Consider the following 26,274-nt stretch of genomic DNA (forward strand, 5'->3'; position numbering starts at 1 on the left):
TGATTGTTATGAAGACGCGGTATTAAAACTAAATGCTCAATGGTAGCAATAAACAAACCACAGTATTCTACAAATACAATTAATTATCTGATGTATCAATTATGCTACAAGTATAAATAATTACCTGTAAATAGGGATTCCTCTCACTACACACTAAACAGGTCAAGCGTCTTTCTAAAAATCAGAAAGAATAAAACAATTTTAAAGAAGGCCATCCATCCATCCGTCCATCCATCAATCCGTCCATCCATTGCCTAAGCAGAGACACCCAGACTTTTCTCTCCCCAGCCTCTTGTTCCAGCTTCCAGGTCTTCCTCTGGGTCTCCGTCTGGTGGCTGCCATCATAACCAGATGCCCAACTGGCTCCTCCAGTTGAAGTGGATCCAAAATGAATCCCCTCAACAACTTGGCTGTAGAAATTCTATTCATAAATGTTGTGAGCAGAATTGGTGACAAAGGGCAGCCTTGGCTGAGTCCAGTTCTCACCGGAAACAATCCTGACTTACTGCCGGCAATGCGGACCAGACTCTGGTCATACAGGGACCTAGCAGCCAGTATCAAAGGGCCCGGTACCCCATACTCCTGGAGAACCCCCCACAGGATTCCCAGTGGGACATGATCGAACGCCTCCTCCAAGTTAACAAAGGACATGTAGATTGGTTGGGTGGACTTCCACGAACCCTCCAGGATCCTGTTGAGAATGTAGAGCTTGTCCTGGTCCACGGCCAGGATGAAAACCACACTACTCTTCCTGAATCTGACATTCAAATATCCGATGGACCCTCCTCTCCAAGACCCCTGAATAGACCTTGCCAGGATGGTGGTTTCTGATATGGGCGACATGGGCAGCTGCCGCAGGCCAGGATGAGCAGCCATCCTCTTCCTCAGCTGACCAGGAATCTTCAGCTGCCCTCAGGCAGGGACAGAAACTACCCTTGACTTCACCCAAAAATGTGTTTCTACGTATGTTGTCTACTCCTGAGGACGAAAACCAATTTACATCTACATCCTCCAAGCAGGGAATCTTCAAGTGTGTGTGCGTGGAGAGGGGAGCACATTTTATTTTCCACCAACTCCTGCTGCTGAGGAAGAGCGCCTGTCTGCTGACCCTGATGACTGGCCTTCAATTCTGACAGAGACAATTCGCACACTTCTGGTTTGCAGACGTGTGCAAACCAGAAATCTACATGTTGTAGTGCTTCATTAAACAAGCAACATTTTTTTCTACAGTTCTAGATTTCACTACAGATATCAGCCACACCGGTAAGTTATCCGTTGTGATTCGAACTGGTTCACTACTGGAGAAGTCCCCAGTTAAGGAGCATTTCATGGGGTTTTGGGAGGCAGAAGAAGAATCCACAGGGAAGCATTTGGCCTCCTTACTTCTGAAGAAACCAGAAGAGGACTGCAGAGGTCAGTCATTTGGCAATGAGGCCAACATGAGAGGGACAAAAAGGAGTTCAGGCTCGACTTCTTCAGGTCAACCCCAGAGCTCTTTTGTGTTTTTCCTTGTGGAGCTCATTCACTGAAATTGGTTCTGGCAGATGCTCAAAAGGATCCATTGATACCACAAGCTACTTTGGGGCTTTGCAAAAGCTTTACACATTGTTTTCTGCCTCCACACAGAGAAGGGCCAGACTGAAAATGTGAACGCTACTCTGGACAGAAACAAAGTGGGAGGGTAAAATAAACAGTGTTGAGCCCCTGAGGTTTCAAGCTAGCTTAGTGAGAGAGTAGGCAGGGCCGGATTTAGGAGGATGTGGGCCCCTGGGCTTGAGTCAACATGGGGGCCCTATGTGTAATATCAAACCTTTAAGTAAAATATTTAAATATTAATATAACTATAGATTGGTCAATCATTAAGTTTTACTCGTCTTTTCTCGGTTTTCAGGTTATGGATTGGATGACCCCAATAATCAAGACACCAGTCAATGTCTCACTGCCCAGAGCTCCTGGTACAGGTGTGTAGGGGCTTCTGTCATGCAGAAGAAGAGTGTGTGTAGTGTCATCATGACAAAGTGACACTGATACATCTATTGTACATTGATTTACTTTGAATGTTGTAACTTCTGACATAAATTGAATGTTTCGTTAAGGAAAGCTGGTAGTACATCCTTATGCTTTTTTCCCCATCTATATTGTGTACACCTGTTTGCTCCACAGAGACTACACCAATCTGTTTGAGCCTATTGTTATTGGTGATGAAGATGACATTGAACATCTTACAGAAGACAAAAAGCAGGACCTGCCACCAGAAGAACATGTGTTAGTAATTTTAATATTTTGTATTAAATTAACCAGCATCCTGGTCCTGCACATAATTACATAATGCTAAGTGTGATAATTCAACTGTTTTAAAATAAGTGCATTTTTTCTAGAGAAACGTGCAGCCACATAATATTAGATTTACAGGACAACAGGCTTTGCAATGCCTAACAGAATGCCTTATTGTAAATCATTGTCATTCTTTTGTCTCTTCCTCAGAAGCTTCCACATCAAAGTCCCATTCACACCACGGATCATCAGCTCCACCCAGCTGAGAGGCCATCTGTCCTCTCAGATCTAGACAGGACTGAACCGGTGAGGACAGGACCACTTCCTGCTAAGGACAGCTTTTCCGTCCCCAAAAGGCATGATGGTCGAAGCTTTCATTGTCATTATGTCTACAAACAGCTGGACAATGGGGAAAAAGTCAGGCGGACTTATTCAAGAGTTAAAGATGCAGACTACTGCTTCTGAGGCCCATTATTCTTCCAAAAGTCCTCAAAACTATCAACCGAAGCACAGCGCAATTGGGGTAACATTGGGGCACCACCAAGACAACAGTGGAGATTATTGTAACGATGTGGTAAAATGGAAGGAATTTTCTTTCCATCTTTCAAAAGGTAAAACTGTTGATGAGACTGAAATGGGCCTTGTGGAGGCAGAAAAGAATCGCTGGAGAGACAGACGTGCTCCAGCGTCTCTAATTACTGATTAAGCTCCAGGCTTAATTAGCATCATCCAGTCACTGGCAGGAAGAAACCTGGTAGCACATTACATCAGGCCAACAATGGGAGCTTTGTAAAAGACGTGGACATTTGATCCTGTGCTAAAGGATCACTTAAGACACATTGATAGTGGAGCAGTGTATCACATACTTGGGGAAAACAAACTTGTCATTTTATTGTCTGACTTTTAATGAGTAAAGATACATTTAGATTCAATAACAAAAAAAACTATGTCTAGGGTAACAAGGCAAAAATATATTATTTTTCCTGAAGTTGTCCTGTTTTTGCACTTTTGTTCTTCCTTAGTGATTCTAGTTATGATTTTTCTTATTTCTAGATATTCTCTGTTCCAGATATTCATGCTTCTTTTGTCAAAGTTATTCTTTGGTGTTTGTTTTATTTCCTGTTCCCTTGTGCCACTTCCTCTCTTTGTCCTCAGCCTGGCTCCTGCTCTAACTACCCACACCTGTAATCAGTTAACTCATCAGCCCAGGTCTTCTCACAGCTCCCTCCTCAGTCTCTTCTCCCGTCAATGTTTTGTGATTTTCTGTGTTTCCCGCCTGGATGCTTCTGGATTTGTTTTGGTCTTATTTTTATCTTTCTTTTATTATTAAATCACCAAACTCAGCTACTTCCTCCACCTCTCTGCATTTGGGTCCAACATCATGACAGTATGGAGTATAACAATGATGTGAAACATATCAGTGACTCTCCAAAACCCCAGAAAGGCTAAAAAACCCAGCACAAATATTTAGAGTGGCCTGGTTTTATCCACTAATCTCAAGCTATTTTTTAAAGACAAGATGAATAGAAAACGGTGATGAAATTTATTCAAACAAAAGTAAGAACACAGACTCATACGACAGGATTTAGAAAATCTCGAACAAGGCAGACAATGCAAGATATTTTGATGAAGTCAATAAATTCAATATTGACATGTAACCTCTTGTGCAAGTTGTGAAATAGATTTTTTCATACAGTGGAAAAATATCTCAGTCTTTCTGGCTCCAAACAAGGCAAATTGTGGAAAGACATCTGTGTCAAAATGTTCCTTTCTCCTGAAGCCTATTCATGCCCTTCATACATCATTACATTTAACTGACCCATATACAGATTGGCTCAAATATAATTATTCCTTTCACATTGCAAAAAATTAACTAAACACAATCTCAGCCATTTTGCACATAGGGTCATTAAAGGATGCAGTAAAAAATGATGCCAGAAGTGTTTATTTATTAAAAAGTTTGAAAACCTGCAGACATGAACCTGCTATGGGAATTTGAATGCTTGGATTATTTTAAAATATGGTCAGCTTACTGATACAATAGATGTAGTATGAGATATTTCATAATAATTTCAGAAAGAACTGCTTCATGCTTTGGCTGAACAGAGCAACGTCTTCAGATGTTTATTGATCTCCTTCATCTTGAACCCGTACATGAATGGATTTATCAGAGGGTGATACAGAAACGTTTGTATCGTCATTATAAAGCCTGCGGTTTTGGAGAAATCCGACTCCACTCGAGCTACAATTACATCGTATGTCATCACACAGAAGTAGCTGGTCAGAACCAGCAGGTGGGGCACGCAGGTCTGCACAGCCGTTTTCCTGGATTCTTTACAGCTCCGATACGACGTCATGAATATCTTTGCGTATGTAAAAACTGTGAAAAGGGTGGGAAGAATTGCGAAATCGAATAAAGCAACGACACCAAATATGGTCAGCGCTCTTGATCTCACACAGTGAATTGTGTACATCTTGTTGTTGCAAATGATCCCGTCCAAGTTAAAGTTGCACAGTTTCGCTTTGGCACTCAGTATGGCCAGCACAGCGAGATGGCAAGCAGGAAAACACCAAGCTATGATCAGGAAAGCACTGACAGTACTTCTTTTCATTATATTTCTATACCTCAGAGGTTTACAAATCGCCACATATCTGTCGAAGGCCATGGCTGCTAGCAGGAGGAACTCTGAGCCAGCCACAGAATAAAAGATGAAAAACTGTAAAAGGCAGGCCGAATACGATACGATCGGTTCTTCAGACAAAAAGTCGACCAGAAGCTTTGGGTAAATGTTGGTGCTGTAAATAACACAGTTAAACAACAAACCTGCGATAAAGATGTACATCGGCTCATGGAGGTTTTTATGAATCCAGATGAGATACAAAATAGTAGCATTGCTGCAAATGATCAAAACGTACACCGTAAAAATAACAGAAAAGTAAAAATATCTGTATTTGTTCAGATCTACGTATCCGGACAGAGTTATGTAGGTAACGTTTACTTTACCATCCATGGTTGTGCTAAAACATTCTTCGAAGTTTCAGTCAGTAAAGACACAAACAACTGTGACAGTTTCATCAATATCCAGTTCACAGCACGCGTCGCCTTCGTTACCTGAATCTGGTGCGTTATGACGCTAGTGTGCGTCTGTGGAAAGTTTTTTATTAGACAGCTTTCCCCTCCAAGGATGTTGTCTCTCTAGGCCTGGCCAACTAGTTAGTGTTTTTCACAAAACAGTGACATCACTATGGCTCTCACATTGTCTATATCAACTAGCTAGACAAAACAAACATTTTGATTCACAAATATGCTAATCAGTCCACAAGTATTCAACAGTTAAAATATAGTAGACTATATACAAAATAAAACCTAACTTGTTGATTGAGTTGGTTGATCAACTCAATCAGTTGATTGTTCATGGTATTGGTTCACTTATTTAACAATTATACACCCACTATACTTCAAATATTTTAATCTCTATACCCAAAATGTAACATTTTAATGAACTACAATGATTTTTATTTGTGATCTACTTAGTACAGATCTGCCTGAACTCATAAAGTCCACGAAGACTGTAATAAATTTAGCCGAATGGCTATTAGCTTCTCAATGGTGTTGGAAATGAGGGCTTGCACCTCTGGTAAGACTACGTTGGAAATATATCTAAGGCTGAGGACGATGCAGCGAGGCTCAACGTAGTCCAGAAATCTTCTGTGTTACCAGAACATTTGAGCAACTCATAGCCGCCAGCAGTCCTCAACTTTGGAAAGTTTTGGTAGAGACAGTTTGTGAGTTCATCAGAGCTGTGAAAGATAATGCACAACACAAATTCAAAAAAGTAACACTTATCTGCTAAGCTCTGTTATCAATGGAGTCTTTGTCTTCCACTAAATAAAATGAGAACAAATGTCATTTCTGTTTGTTTTAAATTTAAAATAAGTGGCTTAACAAAGAAATAATATTCCAGTAGAGCTACAGGAAGGGGAAAAAAATACTTACTTGTGTTGCTCCTTGGTCTTTTCTCGTGGGGCCTTGTGCTTGTGGAGTTGAACGGCGGATGCTAATAAGATTACAATATACATAACGTCTTCGACAAAATTACATAAGTCTAACTGAAAACTTAGCACCTTCCAACTCATCCAGTCTATTCGCAGCTTCCCTTAACAACTCGGACACAAACTGTCTTTGTGCTCCCTCCAAAACTATACTTCTGTTGCTAAACCAAGGCCAAAAGCACAGGCATGCACATGGACCCTGTTGGACCAGGAACACACTCCACCTCGTTTGCATGAGTCAGAAATTCAGATGGGTAAGTAAAAAGAGGAGACGAGGCAATGGTGACAGAACGACAGCTTGTATAAGAAAAAGGCAAAAGAAAAATACATTTCTTGATGAAAACGCATATGTAAGTAAAAGGAAAAACAATATAATATTTCTGCTTTTATTTTTAATTATGTCAGTTTTGGTCATCCACACATTTGCATGGAATAACCGAAGCCTGAGATTTTGATTAATGTATGGACGTTTTCGGGAAATGACGTTAACGTTAACGACGCTAAAACTACTTAGCGTCGTGCTGTCTATTCACAGGAATTCAGACTTCAGCAAAAATATATTACCAACATGGCCGATTCGATTAACAACAGAAAATCTCTGCAGTTATTATAAATAGCATAAGTGACTAACTAATAATATCTGCTCAACATTTAAGAAAAATGTTCTTAACTTGTAAAGAAAAATACTCCTCTGTAGGTATTAAAACAAATAGAAATTCACAGCTGCATGTACTTACAATTGTTTTAAATATTTCATAAAATGCGAGCTTGACCAAAAGCAAAGAAAATGTCCTACCTCTTCTCAGGCAGCCTGGCGCCAACTGAGGGTAGGACAGTACTGACGTCATAAGATGCTCTCTTAAAGTGACAGTACAGATACTAGTATTTACCAAAATAAATAAAATATTGAAAACATATAGTATATGTATATAAGATTCTTCAGTGTTAATCAGGATTTGGTGAATTTTCAAACATAACAATAAAAAAGCACATTTTCTAAAGTTGTTACATCAGTTCGTGACAGCTCCTCCTTCACGGTGGTTTCCAGGTGAAACTGATGGGTCTTTTATGTTATGTTTTACGTTGGGGTTTCTGGTATCACTGAGACTGAAAGCTTGTAGCTTTCAAAATGTTTTCTAATGATCCTGAAGTGTGTTGAGTGGACCCACTGAACCCTTGTGCGTGCGAGGACTGAGGCAAATGATACAAGTGATACGGGTGTGGGGTCAGTTGGACCTCGTTTGTAAACACAAGGGTGAACTGAGGGCAAACCCTGACCCTCACTCAACCAGTTCATCTCTTACTCACTGTTCGTCTTGTCTACCAATCTGTTGTGTGCCTATTCCTCTCTTTATCCCTTCAAGTTCTGTTTGTAATGCTCTTTCAAGTGATCCGAAAACAGTTTATTTATTCCACAGTTTCACATCTTAGTAGCTGTAACTACTGCATTACTGCTAATGCAGTAGTGCTAATGCAGCAGTGCTAATGCAGTAGTGCATTATCTTATGCTTATTCTCTGGTATACTGAGGATTAAATTAGATTTTTTTTTTACTCTTGTTTAAGTACAAACAATATAGAACAGTTGCTAAATGAACCAGATCAGGACAGAACCTCAAATCTGTGCTCCTTGCTCTAACAAACAAACATGGTGCTGTTTGGAGTTTTTTTTTTACATCTTTCTGTTACAGTGCCACTGGCTGGCCCGGCATACCTACTACAGTGTTGTCAGTGGTGCCACATTCTGGTCGCATATTTTTTCTTAATTGTTTAGAAAAATTGACCGTGTTCATCTTAGAAATCAAGCATTCGTTAATTTGCCAATTGCAAAAAAATGTGCTGAATGTGATTTCTAATTTTTTTTGTTTTTAAGATTTCATTTCAGTGAGTGAATCTGTTTCTTTTATCCACTTGGTCTAAAATAAATGCCAGAAACGTGTTATTTCAATTTCATTTAGACATATTATGAAAAGCTTGAAAGTTCACTAGAAAAATAAAAATTTTTCTACAGTAAAATAAACAACTGAATATTCATTTATATTGTATTCAACCTTTGAGTTATTGAGGTATTGCACACCTGTATCACAATTTGTAAAAACAAAAGAAATTTTCTTTGCCTCTCTGTATTGTCATTTTGTCAGGTAATTATCTTTTGTCTCGTCGGGGTTTGTGACCACTAAGAGGTGTTATGTGAATCTTATATGTCTGATTGTTCAATAAACCATGATTGTATTTGGAAAACGATCTGTTTTGTTACATTTCTGGTTCCACTGATACAAAACGACACCATTATAGATCTGGGTATTGAGAGAACGGTGACGAGTAGAGAAGAGGTTTTTAATTATTTTTACTCTCAACACAAATCATGTATCACAGATACAAGTATCCAAACTTACACACAAAGACGCTTACACGAGTTACAAATCCGTTTTTACACACGCACAAATCTTTCGAGACTATTTTCAATCACTCCATAGGATAATCACAGAACGAGAAACGCCTGGGAACAATCAAGGGGAAAAGACAGGACAACACAGAGACTCACAAGAAATGGTTTAAAACTGAACATAACTCACTGATAAACAATCAATCAATCAGCTTCAGCCAATCAGCTGCGCTTGTTCCTTTTGATCAGGAAGTAAATTCCCACAGCGGCTCCTACCAGGCCGATGGTCAGACTGACTACACAGAAGATAGACGGACCGAGACCGTACTGAGGATTGTCCGTTTCCACATCTGGAGACAGAGAGAAACGAGAAACATCAGGACGTTTGATTTAATAAGGATTAATCGGTTAATAACTAAAATAAATGTTCCTGTTGATGCTTCCTGTCTAGTTAAAGTCTCCTCACCCCAGGTCCTGGTCAGTGGTACAGTCAGAGCTGGATGCTCCACGGAGCAGCTGTAGATGTCTCCCATCTGAGGGACGAACTGCAGCCTGGAGATCTGGGTGAAGGTGAAGTCCTTGTTGAGGAAGGGAGCGTTGATGCTGGTTCCTTCAGTCACTTTCTGTTCGTTTTTGGTCCAGGACACGTTGACCGGAGCCGGATAGAAACCAGAGACGTGACAGATCAGGATGTTCTTCTCTCCCAGCTCCACGTCGTCTCTGGGGTAAATCACCATGCCGTAGGGGGGGTCTGAGAAGAAACCAGGAGGTTAACTGCAGGAACAGGACCTGATCCAGGATGGTCCAGAGCAGAACGTCTGATGGTGGGTCAATCAGGGTCTACAATGTTCACAGCACAGAGGATCAGAAAGAAGCAGAACAAGAAGTGATGACCTGAGAAAACTACAGAGCCAAAGTAAACTTGGTGGTTCAGGTCCATGTGGCAACAGAACTCAGCCAAAGGTCGGTCCATATTGTATTATTCTAAACTGAATAAAACTCTGAGTTTAGAACATGTAGGGCTTTAGGACAGGTTCTAGAAAAGTCAGTCTCTGAGCATCAGTCAGTTCATTTTCAGACATCCGGTTAGATCTCTGGTTCAGGAATGAACTGACTCTGGACACATCAGATTGTCTAGTATTCATCTGTGTGGATTTTCTAGAGTAGATTTGAGAGAGGACAGTTTAATAATTACTGGATTTACAGAATGTTCTGGCTCACTGAAGTTCATCTTATGGATTTATTTACATTAATCTCACTTAATTCATTTGGTTTAGTGATGACAGCTTACTTTCATGTGTTGAATTAACTTAAAAGTTACATATTATTAACTGAACCTTTTACTTTAACTTGAAACAGTTAAGTTCAACATCGTGTTTATATCCTGTCTGACGTCATGATGAAAGATTCACTTTGGACTTTGGCTAAAACAGGAGGAGGAAACCAGAGAAAACAACTGTTCATAGTTTATAGCTGAACCCTGGTTTCCACATTTAAAGAAGTAAAGTTTTGTTGTTCTTTACTCAAAATAATTAATATTTCAAGGTGGTTTCAGTGGCACAGATTGAAACCATGAACTCCAGGACATTGTTACGATTAAAAAAGTCAGACATTTTGAGGTGTTGGCAGTTTAACCCAGTCCTTTCATATCTGGCTGCTCAGCCTGTTTCCAGGTGTCAGGGTTAATAAATAGTTTATCATTAATCAGATATTCATCTCCAGTTTCATCTCACCTCCCAGCAGCTCCTCTGGTTTCTCATTGTGTCATTTTAATGTGGATTGAATCTGTTCCTGCTATTTGACCTGAGCTCACTCACTATTGGCTGATAACACAGCTGCTGCCTTCTGATTGGTCGGGGGGCGGGGCTAACGGGCAGCAGGTCTCTTAGAGATTAGAAATAGACTGATGGAATAGTTTCAGAGGAACTGGATCAGAACCGGACCCAGACCTTCAGCACCACCTGCTTTGTTTTATTCTATTATGGGATGTTCCCAGTAACCATCATCGTCTTTACTGGGAGCAGAGGACAGTTATTGTTTATTAATTAAATAAAGATGAAAACTATAAATTCCTGTTTTATTTCTCATTATCCAGTGGGAATATTTTAGTTATTTATTCTCAGTTTCTTTTGGTTTCTGGTTCATATTTTAAAGTTTTGTAAATAAATTCTTTAACTTTACAAACTTATTGATGGTCAGATGGAATAAAGTTAATAAAATGAAGAGTTTTATTTATTTTAACTATTTTATGAATCAGATGGATCAGATGAAGAGCAAAATATTAATAATATTAATTGATCCACATGAAATAAAATGCTTGAAAGCACTGAGACATAGAAACAACACAGAGTGGAATATCTGCTTTCATATATTAATAAAGCTCTGCATGTCATTAATGGTTAATAAATTAGCACTAATAATAATAAGCACTTTGAATTGCCTGCTGAAAATGTGTTATATAAATAAAATTACCTTACCTCAACATTTAACAGAGTTATAATATTAGATTAATATAAACTAATAAACTGGAACAGTTTTAATTAACATCATATCTCAGATTTTAGACAACATGATGTTTGCTCACTGGACTGGATTTAATTTATTAAAATATTGTGATTTATTAATAATAAACATTTTATTATAAAAATGATCAGCTGATCAGAGGTGAAAATAAATCAGTTCAAATAATTACTGTTCTTTACCGTTTTCATCTGGGATGTCCTTCATGGCAGTACGAATCACCTTCAGGTTTGATCTGCAGATCTGTTGATCAGCCACAGCTAGTTCATAAGTTCCTTCTGAGTATCTGATATGATCAATAAAAGGAGGCTGAGGGTCGACTCCTTCTTTCTTCTTGAAGTCGGCGTACCACAGCTGTTCTCTGTCCAGAGCGTACATGTCCTCTCCATCGGAGTCTGAACATCCAGTGATATGAAGGTCCTCATGTAGAACTTAAACACAGAGAGAGAAACTGATGAAGAACCTGGAGCAGAGCCTCCAGAACCCAGTGGGTCCATCAGGACCAGTTTGGACCCGGTCAGAACCAGTGTAACTCACCTTCAGCAGAGACCCAGAGGACCCCGCTGAGGAAGAGGAGCAGCTTCATCTTCATCACCGGTCAGACTCTCGGAGACTCTGGGAGAAACTGAAGCTACTGCGGGAACACAATCCGTTTCTCTTTCTGATCTTCAGCCTCAGTCTTTTCTACCCGGCAACCAGCGATGCAGAGGTCATGTGACTCTGTTCTGATTTTTACAGCAGTTCCCATCAGAACCAGTTAGTTCCTCTGACTGGGAAAGAGAGAGACAGAGAGAGAGACATGGCTCCATCACCGCTCTGCTGGCTGCTGATCTTCATCATCGTAAACTCTGCAGGTATGATCAATAACTGATAATCACTAATAATATGATCAATACTCTGGTAGTAACTGATAATCACTGATCAATAAGTTATTATATGGATCAATACTCAGAGTTTAAACTGCATCAGTCTGTAGAGCAATACGGATCAATAACCTAATCTGCTGGACAATCAGTGATCCAGATTCATTACTGATAAAATGATCAATATTTTGATTATTGATCATGAATATGCTTAATCATTACTTCAGTCCATTCAAATGTATTGATTGGTACTCAATGTGAAGTTGATCAAATGAACACATGAACACATAACCGATGGGAAACCAACGCCGAGGTTCTGTTCCGGTTCCAGATGGATTCAGAGAATGTGAAGTGGATCATTGTGTGTTTAACTCCACTGAGCTGAGCGACATCCAGTTCATCAGGTCCTCCATCTACAACAAGCTGGAGTGGCTCAGGTTTGACAGCAGCCTGGGGAGGTTTGTTGGATACACAGAGTTTGGAGTGAAGGAGGCTGAACGATGGAACAATGATCCTTCATATCTAGCAGCGATGAAAGCCCAGAGGGAGACCTACTGCCTGAACAACGTTGGTCTCTACTACCAGAAAGTTCTGACTAAATCAGGTGAGTTTGATTTGATCATTTCCTGATTGATCCTCTGATCAGTTCTGACTGATGAGCATCACTTATTTATAGTTAACTAAAACGTTGAACTCTGACGCCATCAAATGATCAATATTTATCTCATCATGGATCTGATCAGCTGATCTATAGAGATCCAATCACTGCTAATATTAGTGATTGGTAATAACTACTGGAGTTAATCAATATTGAATGTATAGAAATATTAATAGCGTCAGAAACATTTAGTAATCGGAAACTTATAAAGAATCAACTAAATCTGGAAACAGCCAAGAAAAAAAAATTCTGTTAATTTTTCATAAATATAAACTCACTGTAGGGCTTAAATATTGAAGTTACATCTAGTTCTAGATGGACTCATTCTATAACACCCAGTTCTATTATTATTAATGATCTGTGATTTATCTGCAACAATAACTTTATTTGAACTCTGGTCTGTTTATAATTATAGTTATTTACTAATTATAACAATATAAAACTCAGGTCTGTTTGGATGAATAACCTGAATCATCACAGTGAATTTAATAAACTAGTTTCACTTCCCTCCAGTTCTCCCAGCAGCTGCAGTTCTGGTTAAACTGGTTTTATCATCAATAATCAGCAGATAAACTGATAATATTGATATAATAATATAAATACTTCCTGTTACATCCATGGATCATGTATGGATTTCTAATCTGACCTTAATAATGAACCAATAATCTTATTAATCTCCCAGTCGCTCCGACAGCCAAGCTTTACTCCAGGACGCCCCCTGCTGGCCACCACCCCTCCATGCTGGTCTGCAGAGTTTTTGATTTCTTCCCTAAAACCATCAAGGTCGGGTGGCTGAGAGACGGACAGGAAGTGACATCAGACGTCACCACCACTGACGAGATGGAGGACGGAGACTGGTACTATCAGGTCCTCTCCACGCTGGAGTACACACCCAGGTGGGTCAGAACCAGAACCACTGGGAATACTGGGACCATTATAACCAGAACCTCTAGAACCAGAACCACTGGTACTACCCGGTCCACTCCACGCTGAAGTACATGCCCAGGTGGGTCACAACCAGAACCAGTAGAACCACTAGGGCCTGACCCAGTTTCCTGCCGGTTCTGACCCGGTTCTTTTGGTAGTGACCCAGTTCTGCTCCTTCTCTTCAGGGCTGGAGAGCGGATCTCCTGCAGGGTGGAACATGCCAGCCTGAAGGAGCCTCTGATCATCGACTGGGGTAAGAAGGAGGACGGAACACCTGTCTCACCTGTCCTCATGTCTCACCTGTCCTCATGTCTCACCTGTCCTCATGTCTCTGTCCCTCTGTCCTTCCAGACCCGTCCATGCCAGAGTCAGTGAAGAACAAGTTGGTCATCGGAGCCTCAGGACTGATGATGGGTCTGGTCCTGTTGCTGGCTGGATTCCTCTACAACAACAGGAAGCTCAAAGGTCAGAACCAGAACCGAACCAGTTTAAAGCAAGTTTAGACACACCCATTATAGAACCAGAACACATTTAGGCCCGGTCCAAATCCTCTCTCTCCCTCGTTCGTGTTGGACATTAAAGGTCACAGTGTGTCCCACGTCCTCCTCATCCTTACTCTGAGTCCACACCCAGGCAGAGTTTGGCAAAGTGTATTACCCACAATTCATTGCTGCATGTGACGAATTTATGGAAATGTTTTGTTATTCTTTATAGAAAATTAAAATAAAATATTATGACAAGGCACATTAGTAGTAAGTTTAATTTGATAAACTGAGCAGAAAAAAAGACGAAATAAAAATAATAATCACAAACTGACTGAGGAAAGAAAAACAAACTGTCACCAATGAAAGACAAATTTAAAACATTAAATGAAGATATTAACATACTGGAATAAAGATTGGGCTTTTGTGATTTCATTTAAGCACTCTCTAAAATAAAATTATTTCACTATAAAAATGGAGGCCAGAGGATTAAATGTATCATAATTTAACTCTTCATCATTGTTAGTAGAACAAATTATATTATATTAAAACTTAAATATAGAATAGATTTATTGTAAAATATCCAGTTTTGAAAATCTTTCTAAAAACTTTAATGAAGCTGCAACTGAAAAAAATGTTCATTGTCTCAAAATCTCAGTCACAAAACGCAGGAAATTATATTTATTTTGAATTTCTTTTGCAGAAAGTCATTACCGAGGTTTCTTTATACATAATTATAAAATTAATATCTTAAGTTTTTTGTGGGAGTGGAATAGAAAAACATTTGGTTTTTATGATTTTTAAACAAATGTTTTCTTCTCAGACTACAGGAGGAGAAAACTGATGAATTTATTGTCACATTTTGGTTCATAGTTTCTCCTAAAAATGACATTTTAGTTCCATTAGTGCCGTACGTTTGTCCTGAACTTGAGCTTTGTTATTAGCTCCACTTTATACCAAACTAACGTTTAGCTGCATAAAACAGATTTATGGGTAAAAATCATGTCTCCATTATTCCAATAGACTGATAAATTGATTATTAAAACATTTTAATGTGTTTTTTTTTTTCCAACATTGGAAATGTTGCCAAAATGGCAACATTTCCACATTGCCATCTTGGAAATGTGAACTTGGAAGAAATGCAGAATAAAATCAGTTTTCAAAAATATAGAAATATTTTTAGTTTCACTGTTAAACATGATTATATTGAATTTTCTGTATTTAATAAATCAAACACATTCCTCCAACAATGACTTAGGAAGCAGAAAAACCTTTATTGAACATTTAAAATAGTCTGTTTTGTTGTAGTTTTAGCAGCAGGAGGCCTAAGCAGGGACCAGTCCTCCATTTTTGATGTGACCTTACGACCCCGTTGTGTCCCAACCCTGAACCCTGATGTGACTTTGACTGAGCCACTCTTAACAGGCGTTGGGCTTTGGACCAGGCCTGAGATTACACTAGACCAGAACCTAAACAGAACCAGTACAGAACTGGTTTAAATCCAGTTTAGATCCAGTCTGACCCAGTTCTAAATTCAGTACCAGTATCAGGTTCTGACCCGGTCCATTGTTTCTCTTCCAGGTCCTATTCTGGTTCCGATCAGCTGAGCCCGGATGAAGGTTCCCGTTCTCCATCTGGCCCGGTTCTGTAGGTCGGTTCTGGTTCTCCTTCATCTTCATCTTCCTCTAATCATCTTCATCAATAATCAGATTTTAATCTGTGATGTTTGGACCTGAAATAAAATCAATAAACCATCAGAATCTCTAATGTCGTTATTAACTGGATCAGAACCAGCAGGCCCGGTTCTGATCCAGTTCAACCAGTAAACCTGCAGTAACACTATAACCCTGACAGTAGCGCTGTGAGCGACCCAGACTGGATCAAACTGGTTCTGATGGCTGAGGAAGACCCAGCGGACTTCTCTGGTTCTGAGGTCCAGTTTGGATCCTCTGAAGAAGAACCAGAGTTCAGACAGAACCGGGTCCTAAAGGCATCGCTGCCCCCTCCTGGCTGAACTCTGCAGCTGCAGCATGAACCGATGACCCAATCTGACCCGGTTCTGTTCTGTCCGACCCGGTTTTGTTAAAGGGTTCTGAGTCAGAACAGAGGAGGAGATCCAGGTGAGCTAGACGGGCCGACTCACCAGAGTTTTTCTCATCATGGAGGAATGGTTCTGTTCCCTCCCGGTTCTGTTCTGTAGCTTTATGGAGCCGTTCACATGTTAATCAGCTGTGATAAAATCACCTTGTTGCTATGGTTACACACCTTGACAACTGTATTGATCCAACTGTGAATATTCACTTACATTGTATTCAAGCTTTGAGTTATTGCACGCCTGTATCACAATTTGTAAAAACAGATAAGTGGATTTTTTTATGAGGCAAAAAATAAAATAAAATACAAGAGAAATAATAATAATAAAAAACTTTACACAAACTCAAATATTAATTTTACTTTTACAGAACATGTATTTTCTGTCAGGTTTTAGTATATTGACTTGAAAAACAAACAAACCGGAAAACACTGATTCTGTTAGGTTGCCGTGACAACATCATAGACTCTCACCAATTAATTCTGCACATTGTTTGTTGACGCTCTCTGTTCATCTCATTCTGTACAAACTGTACAATACATGAACCAACATTCAAACAAATATACCAGTTATAAACCTACAAACCTATATACAATTAAATTCTTCATAATTATTAAAAAGCAAAAAACTATTTTCTACTCACTTTTATTTCCATTCTGATAATTACTCAACTTAAAAGACTAAACTGATAAATACTTATATAGAGTGTTATATCACCTTGTTCTCTAATAAGCAATTGCTCTAATTCCAACATAAAATATAACACCAGAGACAGTACAGAATTTCAAAAATAAATTATTTTTTCCTGTGAATTCTTATAAAATTCGATTAGACAACTTTATTAATTTTAAACCAGCAAATCAAACTGTGTCACGATTACATTTGCAGTTATGCTCTTGTTAAACACAACAGTTTTAAATGTTTAGAGATTTCTTTCATTTTTAACCCATAGATAAACGGATTAAATAAAGGGTGATACAGAAATATTTGCATTGTCATTATTAGGCGTGCGGTTTTGGGGAAATTGGTCTCCATTCGCGCTATGGCCACATCATATGCAGCCAAGTAGGAGAAGCTGATTAAGACGATCAGATGAGGCACGCAGGTCTCTGCAGCCTTCCTCCTAAATGACTTTCCACTTTGATAAGACATTAAAAAAATCTTTGTGTACGTAAAAACTGTAAAAAGCATGGGGAGTACGACCAGATTTAATAAAGCAACAACTCCTAAAACAGTAAGCGATCTTGGTTTTGTACAGTGAAGTGTGAACATGGCATTATTACAAAATATTCCACTCAAATCTGAGCTACAAATCTGAGTTTTAGCACTCAGGATTGCTTCTGGCGCGATGTGACAGGCGGGAACAAACCAAGCCAGAATGAGGAGTACTTTAACGGTACTTTTCCTCATGATGGTTGGATATCGCAGAGGTTTACATATCGACACGTATCTATCAAAAGCCATAGACGCTATCAGCCAGAACTCTGTGCCGCCGATGGAATAAAACATGAAAAACTGCAGAAGACAACTTGGCATGGAGACGATCGGCGTCTCAGACAAGAAGTCGATCAAAAGCTTTGGGTAAACGGTGGTGCTGTAGAGGAGACAGTTAAACAGCAAAGCTGCAATGAAGATGTACATCGGCTCATGGAGGTTTTTGTGAATCCAGATGAGATAAACAATGGTAGCATTACTGCAGATGATCAAAACATACACTGTAAAAAAACCAGAGAAATAAAGGTATCTGTATTTACTCATCTCTACGTATCCAGTCAGAGTTACGTGGCTAACATTCAGCTCATCCATAAATGTGTTTGTCTTTCAAATACTCTTGAGTGTTCAATGTGAAAAGATTCAGTCCAGACGAGAAATAATGTGTTCTCGTCATTCGCCGGATTGAAACTGAGGAGTTTGTCGGTGGGTTGGTTTTATCTCTCGCTGGATCTCAACGTTGGGGACTTGCAGCTCTGAAGGGCGTATGTCATAATGTTTCAAACTCAACATCAGCCACGTGTGAAGTGATGATTTATGTTGACTAAAAAAGTGTTAACATGATGAGTTAAAATGACACAACACATTTTTTAATGCAAGTTAAAAATTAGATGGTCTTTTGTAATTTTATATAAAAAAAAATTATGTAGCTGGGCAGTAAAAAAATGGAATTAAGATGAGTCATCAGTCTCTTTAATAAGAAAATGGCACAGGCAGTGCCACCAAAATGAAAAGTTGAAAATTGTCAAGGAGTTCAAGGTATTCGGAGAAGACAGCAAGTAAGGAGTAATAATCATACATTTTATTAATAAGTGCCTTTCACCTTTTTATAAAACTTAGGTTACTTTACGAATTGAACATAAAAATATTTATGGAAGTCCTGTGGGAAACGTAGCTGACTTGCGATCGTCTTGCAATCCAGAAGTTGACAGTTCCTTTCCCACTTCAGTCACAGAAAGCTAGCTACCAATTCGCTTATCGGTATAATGAAGCGAGTGCCTTTGCATAAGTAACATAAAATGCTTTCATTGGTTGGTATGACTACAAAACATTTAATATAAAATTATGTCTTTTAATCATTTTAAAGTTATTTATCAATACTAATAAATGTAATAAAATAGTGGGAGAGGTGATTCTTAGTGCTACAACCTTTCTTTTTGTAGAAATTATGTCAGGAATCTGGGGTGTTGTGTGTGTAATAGCTTTTCCCTGCTGGAACTACATGTGTCCACCGGAGGGCGTAGTTGAGTCCTGGAGCTGGAAGTTTCTTCCAGTGGACGGAGCCTATAGCTCGCTCCTGCACACCCTCAATACTGGATCTGTTTTTGGCATGGCGACTGTGACGCCCTCTCCACTTTGCATGGAGGGATTCGTCTCTTTATATTGTTTGTTTTTCAAGGCAGGCCGGAAGTAACGTCATTTAGGATCCGTTTGGGCTTCCAGGCTTCCAGGCTATATAAGAGCCGGGTTTCTCTTTCTGAGGAAGGTTGGTGAGCTGCCTGATCCACCCGGCTCCATTTGTTAGATGGGCTCTTGTCCCACTCTGACTTTGACGTTTCTGGTTTTCTGCTACAGGATCCCCCTGTGTGGACCATCTATTACGGGGTGATGGCCATGGCCACAGCGGCTGCCTATGTGTCTTTGTTTTTCTTTTTCTGCTTTGTGCTCAACAAAGAGCGTAATCATTATGGAGTCCGTGTCTCCCTGGTTTTTGTTGCAGCTCAGCGAGCCGGGTCGTAACAGCGACAAACACCTTGGTCTGAGGTTTGTTTATTTTTTTAGTTTTCCATTGAGCATTGCGCAATTTTATGGTTGATGGAAATGCAATGGGGCTTGTCAAGGGTGTCATGACCTTTATAGGTTCACCCAAGGTGAGGGATCAAACAAAGTGCAGCTCAAAGACCCCTAATAATGACTAAAACCAACGGACAGTGTTCCCTCGCTAGGGGCCACACTCTAGAGCCAGGCATGGAGGAGAGGCACGTTGGCGAGCGCATGGCTTTCACTCATGGAGCCTGAAGAGGAGATATGGGTCCTCGCTGATGGGCTCACCACCTGTCAAAGAGGCCAAAAACGTTGGGTGCAATGTGCGATTTCCAAAGTCGGGACCTTGGTGGTCTGATCCTTGGCTACAGAAGCTGGTGAATATTACACATCGCAGTCATGTATGTTTTTATTTCCATTTTTATTGTACAGAGAGTTGACGTTTAAAATCAGGACAAAGTGTACACAACCAAAGAATTGAACGACTATGGAGAGATGTCAGCTGTTTTGTGATGGAGCTACTGTACAGCATGTCCCCATCTTTAGAAGAGACAAATGCATTATATGTAGATGATAAACTGAACTGTATTTATCTATTTTGTAGTGCTTCCCCAAATTAAAAAGAAATGGAGCTGTTTAAGCAACCTTGGAACGGTCATTTCTTTTCTACACGAGACAGAAAATTCCTGTAGGTTTTGGTCAACTGTTAAATGAGGTCATTCCAATCGGCCTCTCCATATAAGGCTTTTCAAGGCCCTCTGTTCAGCAGGGCTGAATAATTAAGTGCTTAACTCGTTTGTGTTGTTGACACAATATTGTATACGTTATATTCTCTTCATATTCATTTTTCATTCCACTGTGCTGGAATTGGTATCCCCATCTGCTCTACCCAGCTAGCATTGTGTCCTCCACTGGATTTCTGCATCAAACAGTAATGGCTGCCTTATAACAGTATACACCTTGATGTGAAACTGTCTTTGATTAAATACACAGAGGGTAATCAGGGAAATGAGACACAGCTGGGAGCAATCAAGGGGTAGACAGGACAACAATAGACACAGAAACCTAAAAGAAAACTAAAATTTAATTCCCTCTGGTAGATTTTCACCTGAGCCAGTCAGCAAACAAAAAGAGTAGTTGTGAACGACGAGGTTGATTTTTTGCGCTGTTTTAGAATTGCAGTCTGCCTGTAGTTTTAGCGATGGAAGGAAGCGGAGGAAGAGAACGAAGCCGTTCCGTTAGCCAAACGTTGAAATCACGCTAACAGTTGCTTCGTTTGGTTTGGCACTTATCTCTTCGCAGTGAAGGATGGTTGTTTACTTCATAATGTTGAACTGGGGGATTACATACGTTATGGCCAAACGTTAGCGATTGGATAAAAGTTTAAACTGAAACAGACGTTCAACATTCGTTTGTCCACGAGTCTAGACTCTCTGGACGAAGTGAAGCGTAGAACAAGGAGCTGGGTTTGCCGGGGTATTGTCCTCAAAAATTTATAATGAAATTAATAATTCATGCAAAAATTACCAATTTATTCTAAGATGTTCAGGTTTACATGTGGAATCATATTTATCTATTTTTATGTCCCCAGATAAAAAGTCTTTTTGTAAAAAAAAAAAAAAAAAAAAGGTAGCTGCCATTTTATCCAAGGATGTTAACGCTGGGGACTTGCTGCAGCAAGTAACTTTATGTAACACTGTAAGCACTCAACGTCAGCCAGCTCTGATGAAACTGGCTGAAACTCCTTCTCAGAGCTGAAGTTTCCAAACTTCTGCCTCACAGAGCAACCATCACTCCCTCACTCAGCTCCTTCAGACTAGCCAGGAGCAATTAGCAAACACCTGCTGAGCTCATTATAGGAGCTACTTCTTAGAGCAACGTTAGTAAAAACGTTATTAAAGGGTTAATAGTGGAGCCGTTTTGTGATGACTTCCTGAAGGCGGAGTTTCAGAAAGAGCGGAAGATTCTTAAAGGGACAGAGACCCAATTTGAAGGTGTTAAATTATGAGGTCAACTTTTTTTTAAGTCATATTTAATATACATAGTATTGTTTAAGTTAACATAGTTATGTGGCTCTGCTACAAAATGGCACTGTGTGCCTAGAAAACACATGACATCACCTCTTTAAGTGAATCGGAGGTGAGAGGAGTCGTTTTGCTATCTAAAACTTGTGGATTCAATTCCACCTCCAGTCACACATTGATACCTGGAGTGTTGTCTTGATTCTTTCATGCATGTTTGAGAAATCCTTTAATCTCCCATGGCAACCAACCCCCACCTTCGAGGATGTAACTCCGTCTCAGAGCTGCATCTATGTGCTTCTGGACTAGACATTTAGCCACAAACCAAACTATCGCTTTAAAGATGTAAAACTAAACCACAGCTACACAAGAGGTCGGCTAACTCATCGGGTCCAGAATCTGCAGTTTATCTACATCTCAAGGATAAAGGGCAAACCTTTGAAGACAAAATATGCGACACCTGAAAACACCGTGAACAGGAGCTGGGACAAATTGAACTTTCTTAACATCTGCAGTGCAGACTTGACTCGTCGTGGTAGGATTGTCCATGTCAGTGACACTCACAGGAAACTCAGGTTCATGTGATACTGATGGCCCTGTTTTTGACTTCTATTGCCTTATCAGTGTGATTTTCTGATTATAATTTATAAGCTCAATATTCCCAACCCAAGTTTCAGAACTGAAGGAGCCTCCAAGATGAGTGTTTGGACACAGTTCCCCTTGTCAGTATAATCAAAAACTATCACAGCATAAGAATTTGCAACAATAATCAAATGTGCCACTTTTAGAAAAAAAAAAAAATAACTGTAATAAAAACTGATAAAGACATCGAAACCAGTATTAACACATTTTTATACAAAAGAGCAGGATACATGACAAGCATTTGTTTCAAAGACGAGCATCTGAAAATAATAAATTAAAACACAGGTCGCATTAAACTTTGTTAGAACAAAATAATCTCTTGAGATGCTTAGAAATTTCCTTCATTTTGAGCCCGTATATTATGGGATTAAGCAGCGGATGATACAGAAAACACTGCAGCGTCATCACGAAGCGTGCAGCTTTTGGAAAATCAGAGTTCAGGCGCACTATGATTACATCATACACACCCAAATAGAAGAAGCTGATCAGAACCAACAAGTGAGGAACGCAGGTCTCAGCCGCCTTTCTCTGAAATGTTTTATTGCTTTGATAAGCCATTATAAAAATCTTTGTATATGTAAAACCTGTGAAAAGCATCGGGAGCACTGCAACGTCTAATAAAATAACAAACCCAATTATAGTTACTGTCCTTGATCTCATGCATGGAAGTGTGTAAATAGTGTTGTTGCAAAATATTGCTTCTAAATTACGGTTGCATATCTTAGATCTAGTACTCAGCACTGCTTGCACCACAACATGAAGTGAAGGGAAAAGCCAAGCAAAAACCAGGAGACATTTCACCGTAGTTTTCCTCATGATGGTTGAATATCTCAGAGGTTTGCATATCGACACGTATCTGTCAAAAGCCATGACTGCTAACAGTAAGAACTCTGATCCACCTACAGAATAAAACACAAAATACTGAAAAATACAACCAGAGTACGGTATGACCTGCTTTTCAGAGAGGAAGTCGGTCAAAAGCTTCGGGTAAAAAGTGGAGCTGTAAATAACACAGTTAAACAATAAAGCGCCGATGAAGATGTACATCGGCTCATGGAGGTTTTTGTGAGTCCAGATGAGATAAACAATAGTAGAATTACTGCAGATGATCAAAACATACACAGTAAAAAAAACAGAAAAATAAAGGTATCTGTATTTATTCATCTCTACGTATCCAGTCAGAGTTATGAGGGAATCATTTAACTCATCCATAAATGTGTTCGTATCAGTTTAAATAAAAATATCCAGTCCAGACGTATTCTCTTTCTTACCTGAATTTAAACTGAAGAGTTTGTGAGTCGACTTTCTTTTATTGTTTATCTCTTCATCCCTCGCAGGATTTCGTCGCTGGAGACCTGCAGCCTGTAGTGGCACTAGGTAATATGTCAGGCGTTCAAAATCAGCCACACTTGGCATGTGAAACACGGCTAATGTAGATTCTGGCCTAGAAATATTCACAAAACGAGATATTTAAGAAAGTCATAATATTTGAGTGTGACATTCAATTCAAGCCAACTTTTGTAAACCTGTAGAAAGAAAAGACTGTTGATCCAGATCCACTATTGTTCGTGTAAACCGATCCATTGGTTTACAGGAACCAGTTGGTTTACATTCTCAGAACGCTGCTGCTGGCGTTCTCACTAAAACCAGGAAGACGGAGCACATAACACCAGTTTTAAAATCCCTTCACTGGCTCCCTGTAGCTCAAAGAATAGACTTTAAACTACTGTTGTTAGTTTATAAATCACTGAACGGGTTAGCACCACATACCTTAATTATTGCTGTACCAACCGTCTAGACCCCTCAGATCTTCTGGTTCTGGTCTCCATCCCCAGAACTAGAACCAAATGAGGAGAAGCAGCATTCAGCTTCTATGCACCACAGATTTGGAACAAACTTCCAGAAAACTGTAAAACAGCTGAAACACTGGGTGCCTTTAAATCTCAACTTAAAACCCACCTGTTTAGAGTTGCTTATGGCTAAATTAGGGTTAGAGTGCGGGTTTTGATGTCTTTAATGTTTTTATCTTTAGTTTTTATCTATTTATTAATTTCTTTTTAGTTCTCTTTCTCACTGTTTACGTTTTAATGATATAAAGCCCCCCGGAAAATGTCCCAGTTAAACGTTTAACTAAAGTCCTACGGGATTTAGAGTCCCAGTTTCAACTAAAAACCTAGAGGTTGGAGTCCTTGTTTTTGACTAAAGTCCCAGAGGGTTAGAGCCCAAGTTAAACGACATTTAACTGAAGTCTTAAAAGGGGTGCGGGTTTTAATGTTTTTATCTTTTCTTTTTATCTATTTATGTTTTTTAAATCTCTTTATCACTGTTTATTACATGCTGTTTTTATTTTAATTATGAAAAACACTTTGAAATGCCTTGCTGCTGAAATGTGCTATACAAATGAAATTTAATTGATTGATTGATTGATTTTATTAGTGTTAAGGACAATACACGCTGTACAACAACATAGGAATTTATTCTCTTTCTTAAAGAACAAAACAACATTCCTTTCTTGGCACATATTTTGGGGGACAGGTCAAGTGTCCCTCCCGTCCCAGTCTCAGCCTCGGTCTCCGCAGTGTGGTTGGGCCCAGCTATAGGTTCAGGGTCCAGTTCCCGCACCCCCAAGTTTCTCCCCAAGCAAAGTCTTTGCGTGGTGCACTGTAGCGTCCTTCAGTCCTTCAGGGGCCGGCCCAAATTTCGCTGGGCCTCCCAAGCCCCAATCTGAAACTCCAATAAAGTTTCGATGTCTTTCTTCAGAAACGCCTTGCAATGGCCTGTTAAAGTCAACAGTCGTGAATGTCCAGTTTTTGACATTGCCAATAATGAGCTCCGCAGTGGGCTCAGAGGGAAAAGCCGGCACACGAGGAACTTCTGAAAGGAGCTTCGTTTGCTTGTGGAGTGAGGGCGGGTAGCACTCCGACTTGTTGCTGGACACATTGTTCATGTGATGCACTGTTTTGATGATTTTGTGAATGATTCTGACCTTGGTCGTGGCGTGCCGTGAAATCCGGTGGTGGAGCGTGCCGGTCCCGGTCCATGCTGGGAACCCCAGGTCTGGGGCCTTTCCTCTGCATGGAGCGGTTCTGCAGCCTCTGTGCTGGATCCCGCTCGTTGTGGGACTTCTCGGAGGGCTCACAGGGCCCCCAACTCCCCTTCTAGGTCACTGCAGCAATCTTGGCTGCCATGGAGCAGTGGATCATTCGTGGCGATCCGGGATACGGTGGCTGTGGACCGTAGTAGCGTAGCTCCAATGTCATCTGGGGGGCTCATGAAGTCCTCCTCCTATTAAAGTCATATTGGCGGCGGTTGGATGGTCTGGCCCACAGCCTGCACATAACCTGTGTTCATCCATGGTCCTCCATGTCATCTTCTTTGTAGCGCTGCATTGTTAGCCAAACAGATGAACCTGGAGTGGGAAGTTATTTAATAAAAAAACTAACTAAAAAACAGTTTAAATAAATAAAATCTCTGTCCGCTCTGGACGGAAGGCAAGTGAAAAACAACCACTTAATGCTCAAGGCAAGTAAGACGACAAGTAAACTTGAGCACTAACTCCTTCAGGTTGGAAGCCCTTGATGATATCACCCTAATCTTTACGTTTCTCTACTTTTCTCCATTAGCCGTGGTGCTTTGGCTAGACCGTTCTGTAACGTCAATATTATCTACTCAGAAAACTGATGGTAGCAAAACTTAAAAGTGATTCTAAATCTGAATCTGACGGCATAAATACATTTTGGTTCAACTGTAAATGGTCTATGTGGTTATTGAATTATTTCAGTATTGTTTATTTATTTTGTACAGAAATTGGGTTTAATGGTAAAATTCAAGTTTAATTTAAAATTCAATTCCAATTCATCTTTTTGCCTGTGTGCACTGATGAAGACAATTGTAGGTGGATTGCTTCTGCTTTTAACTGAATTACACTTTTTCTCAATTTGTACATAATTATTACAGATGATTATGTCACACATGATGAATAATTTGCTCCAATTGTTCCTGTATCATGTGCTTTTTAAACCTAGAGTTATTTTCTGCCAAATACATGAACATCTAATGAATTTTCCCTGACCACTTCATGTACATATTTTATGTTAGCAGCT

At 39.7% G+C, this 26,274-nt stretch overlaps 5 protein-coding genes and 1 long non-coding RNA gene across 7 annotated transcripts; 1 reads left to right on the forward strand and 5 right to left on the reverse strand.

The window, feature by feature from the left end:
* Positions 1-2,234: 2,234 nt before the first annotated feature.
* Positions 2,235-14,635, reverse strand: LOC106938970 (uncharacterized). Its single transcript, XR_001422728.1, has 3 exons — positions 14,544-14,635; positions 8,769-8,772; positions 2,235-2,245 (listed from the first exon to the last, which is right to left on the reverse strand). It is a non-coding gene; the product is annotated as an uncharacterized LOC106938970 (long non-coding RNA).
* Positions 4,345-5,557, reverse strand: LOC106938966 (olfactory receptor 11A1-like). Its single transcript, XM_015021180.1, has one exon. It carries the CDS (start codon positions 5,283-5,285, stop codon positions 4,362-4,364), a length of 924 nt encoding a protein of 307 aa, XP_014876666.1. The 5' UTR covers positions 5,286-5,557; the 3' UTR covers positions 4,345-4,361.
* Positions 8,649-11,880, reverse strand: LOC106938969 (RLA class II histocompatibility antigen, DP alpha-1 chain-like). Its single transcript, XM_015021185.1, has 4 exons — positions 11,769-11,880; positions 11,414-11,662; positions 9,178-9,462; positions 8,649-9,061 (listed from the first exon to the last, which is right to left on the reverse strand). The coding sequence occupies exons 1-4, from the start codon at positions 11,821-11,823 to the stop codon at positions 8,934-8,936; spliced, it is 717 nt and encodes a 238-aa protein (XP_014876671.1). The 5' UTR covers positions 11,824-11,880; the 3' UTR covers positions 8,649-8,933.
* On the forward strand, positions 11,972-15,869 carry LOC106938968 (H-2 class II histocompatibility antigen, E-S beta chain). 2 transcript variants are annotated; one of them, XM_015021182.1, is made up of 6 exons: positions 11,972-12,085; positions 12,426-12,698; positions 13,435-13,648; positions 13,865-13,932; positions 14,031-14,144; positions 15,743-15,869. In XM_015021182.1, the coding sequence occupies exons 1-6, from the start codon at positions 12,031-12,033 to the stop codon at positions 15,766-15,768; spliced, it is 750 nt and encodes a 249-aa protein (XP_014876668.1). In that variant the 5' UTR covers positions 11,972-12,030; the 3' UTR covers positions 15,769-15,869. The 2 variants fall into 2 exon arrangements, with proteins under 2 accessions (XP_014876668.1, XP_014876669.1); XM_015021183.1 differs by lacking the exons at positions 14,031-14,144; positions 15,743-15,869 and having other exon boundaries at positions 11,973-12,085; positions 13,435-13,758; positions 13,865-13,918.
* A 1,272-nt stretch (positions 15,870-17,141) lies between these two features.
* LOC106938949 (olfactory receptor 11A1-like) lies at positions 17,142-18,059 on the reverse strand. Its single transcript, XM_015021160.1, has one exon. It carries the CDS (start codon positions 18,057-18,059, stop codon positions 17,142-17,144), a length of 918 nt encoding a protein of 305 aa, XP_014876646.1.
* Positions 18,060-22,462: 4,403 nt separating this feature from the next.
* LOC106938950 (olfactory receptor 4N2-like) lies at positions 22,463-23,383 on the reverse strand. Its single transcript, XM_015021161.1, has one exon. It carries the CDS (start codon positions 23,381-23,383, stop codon positions 22,463-22,465), a length of 921 nt encoding a protein of 306 aa, XP_014876647.1.
* Between the last annotated feature and the right edge of the window lie 2,891 nt (positions 23,384-26,274).

This window comes from Poecilia latipinna, unplaced genomic scaffold (genome assembly GCF_001443285.1).
Source record: "Poecilia latipinna isolate Pla-1442-1.1 unplaced genomic scaffold, P_latipinna-1.0 Scaffold2735, whole genome shotgun sequence".
In the NCBI taxonomy this organism is placed as follows: domain Eukaryota; kingdom Metazoa; phylum Chordata; class Actinopteri; order Cyprinodontiformes; family Poeciliidae; genus Poecilia; species Poecilia latipinna.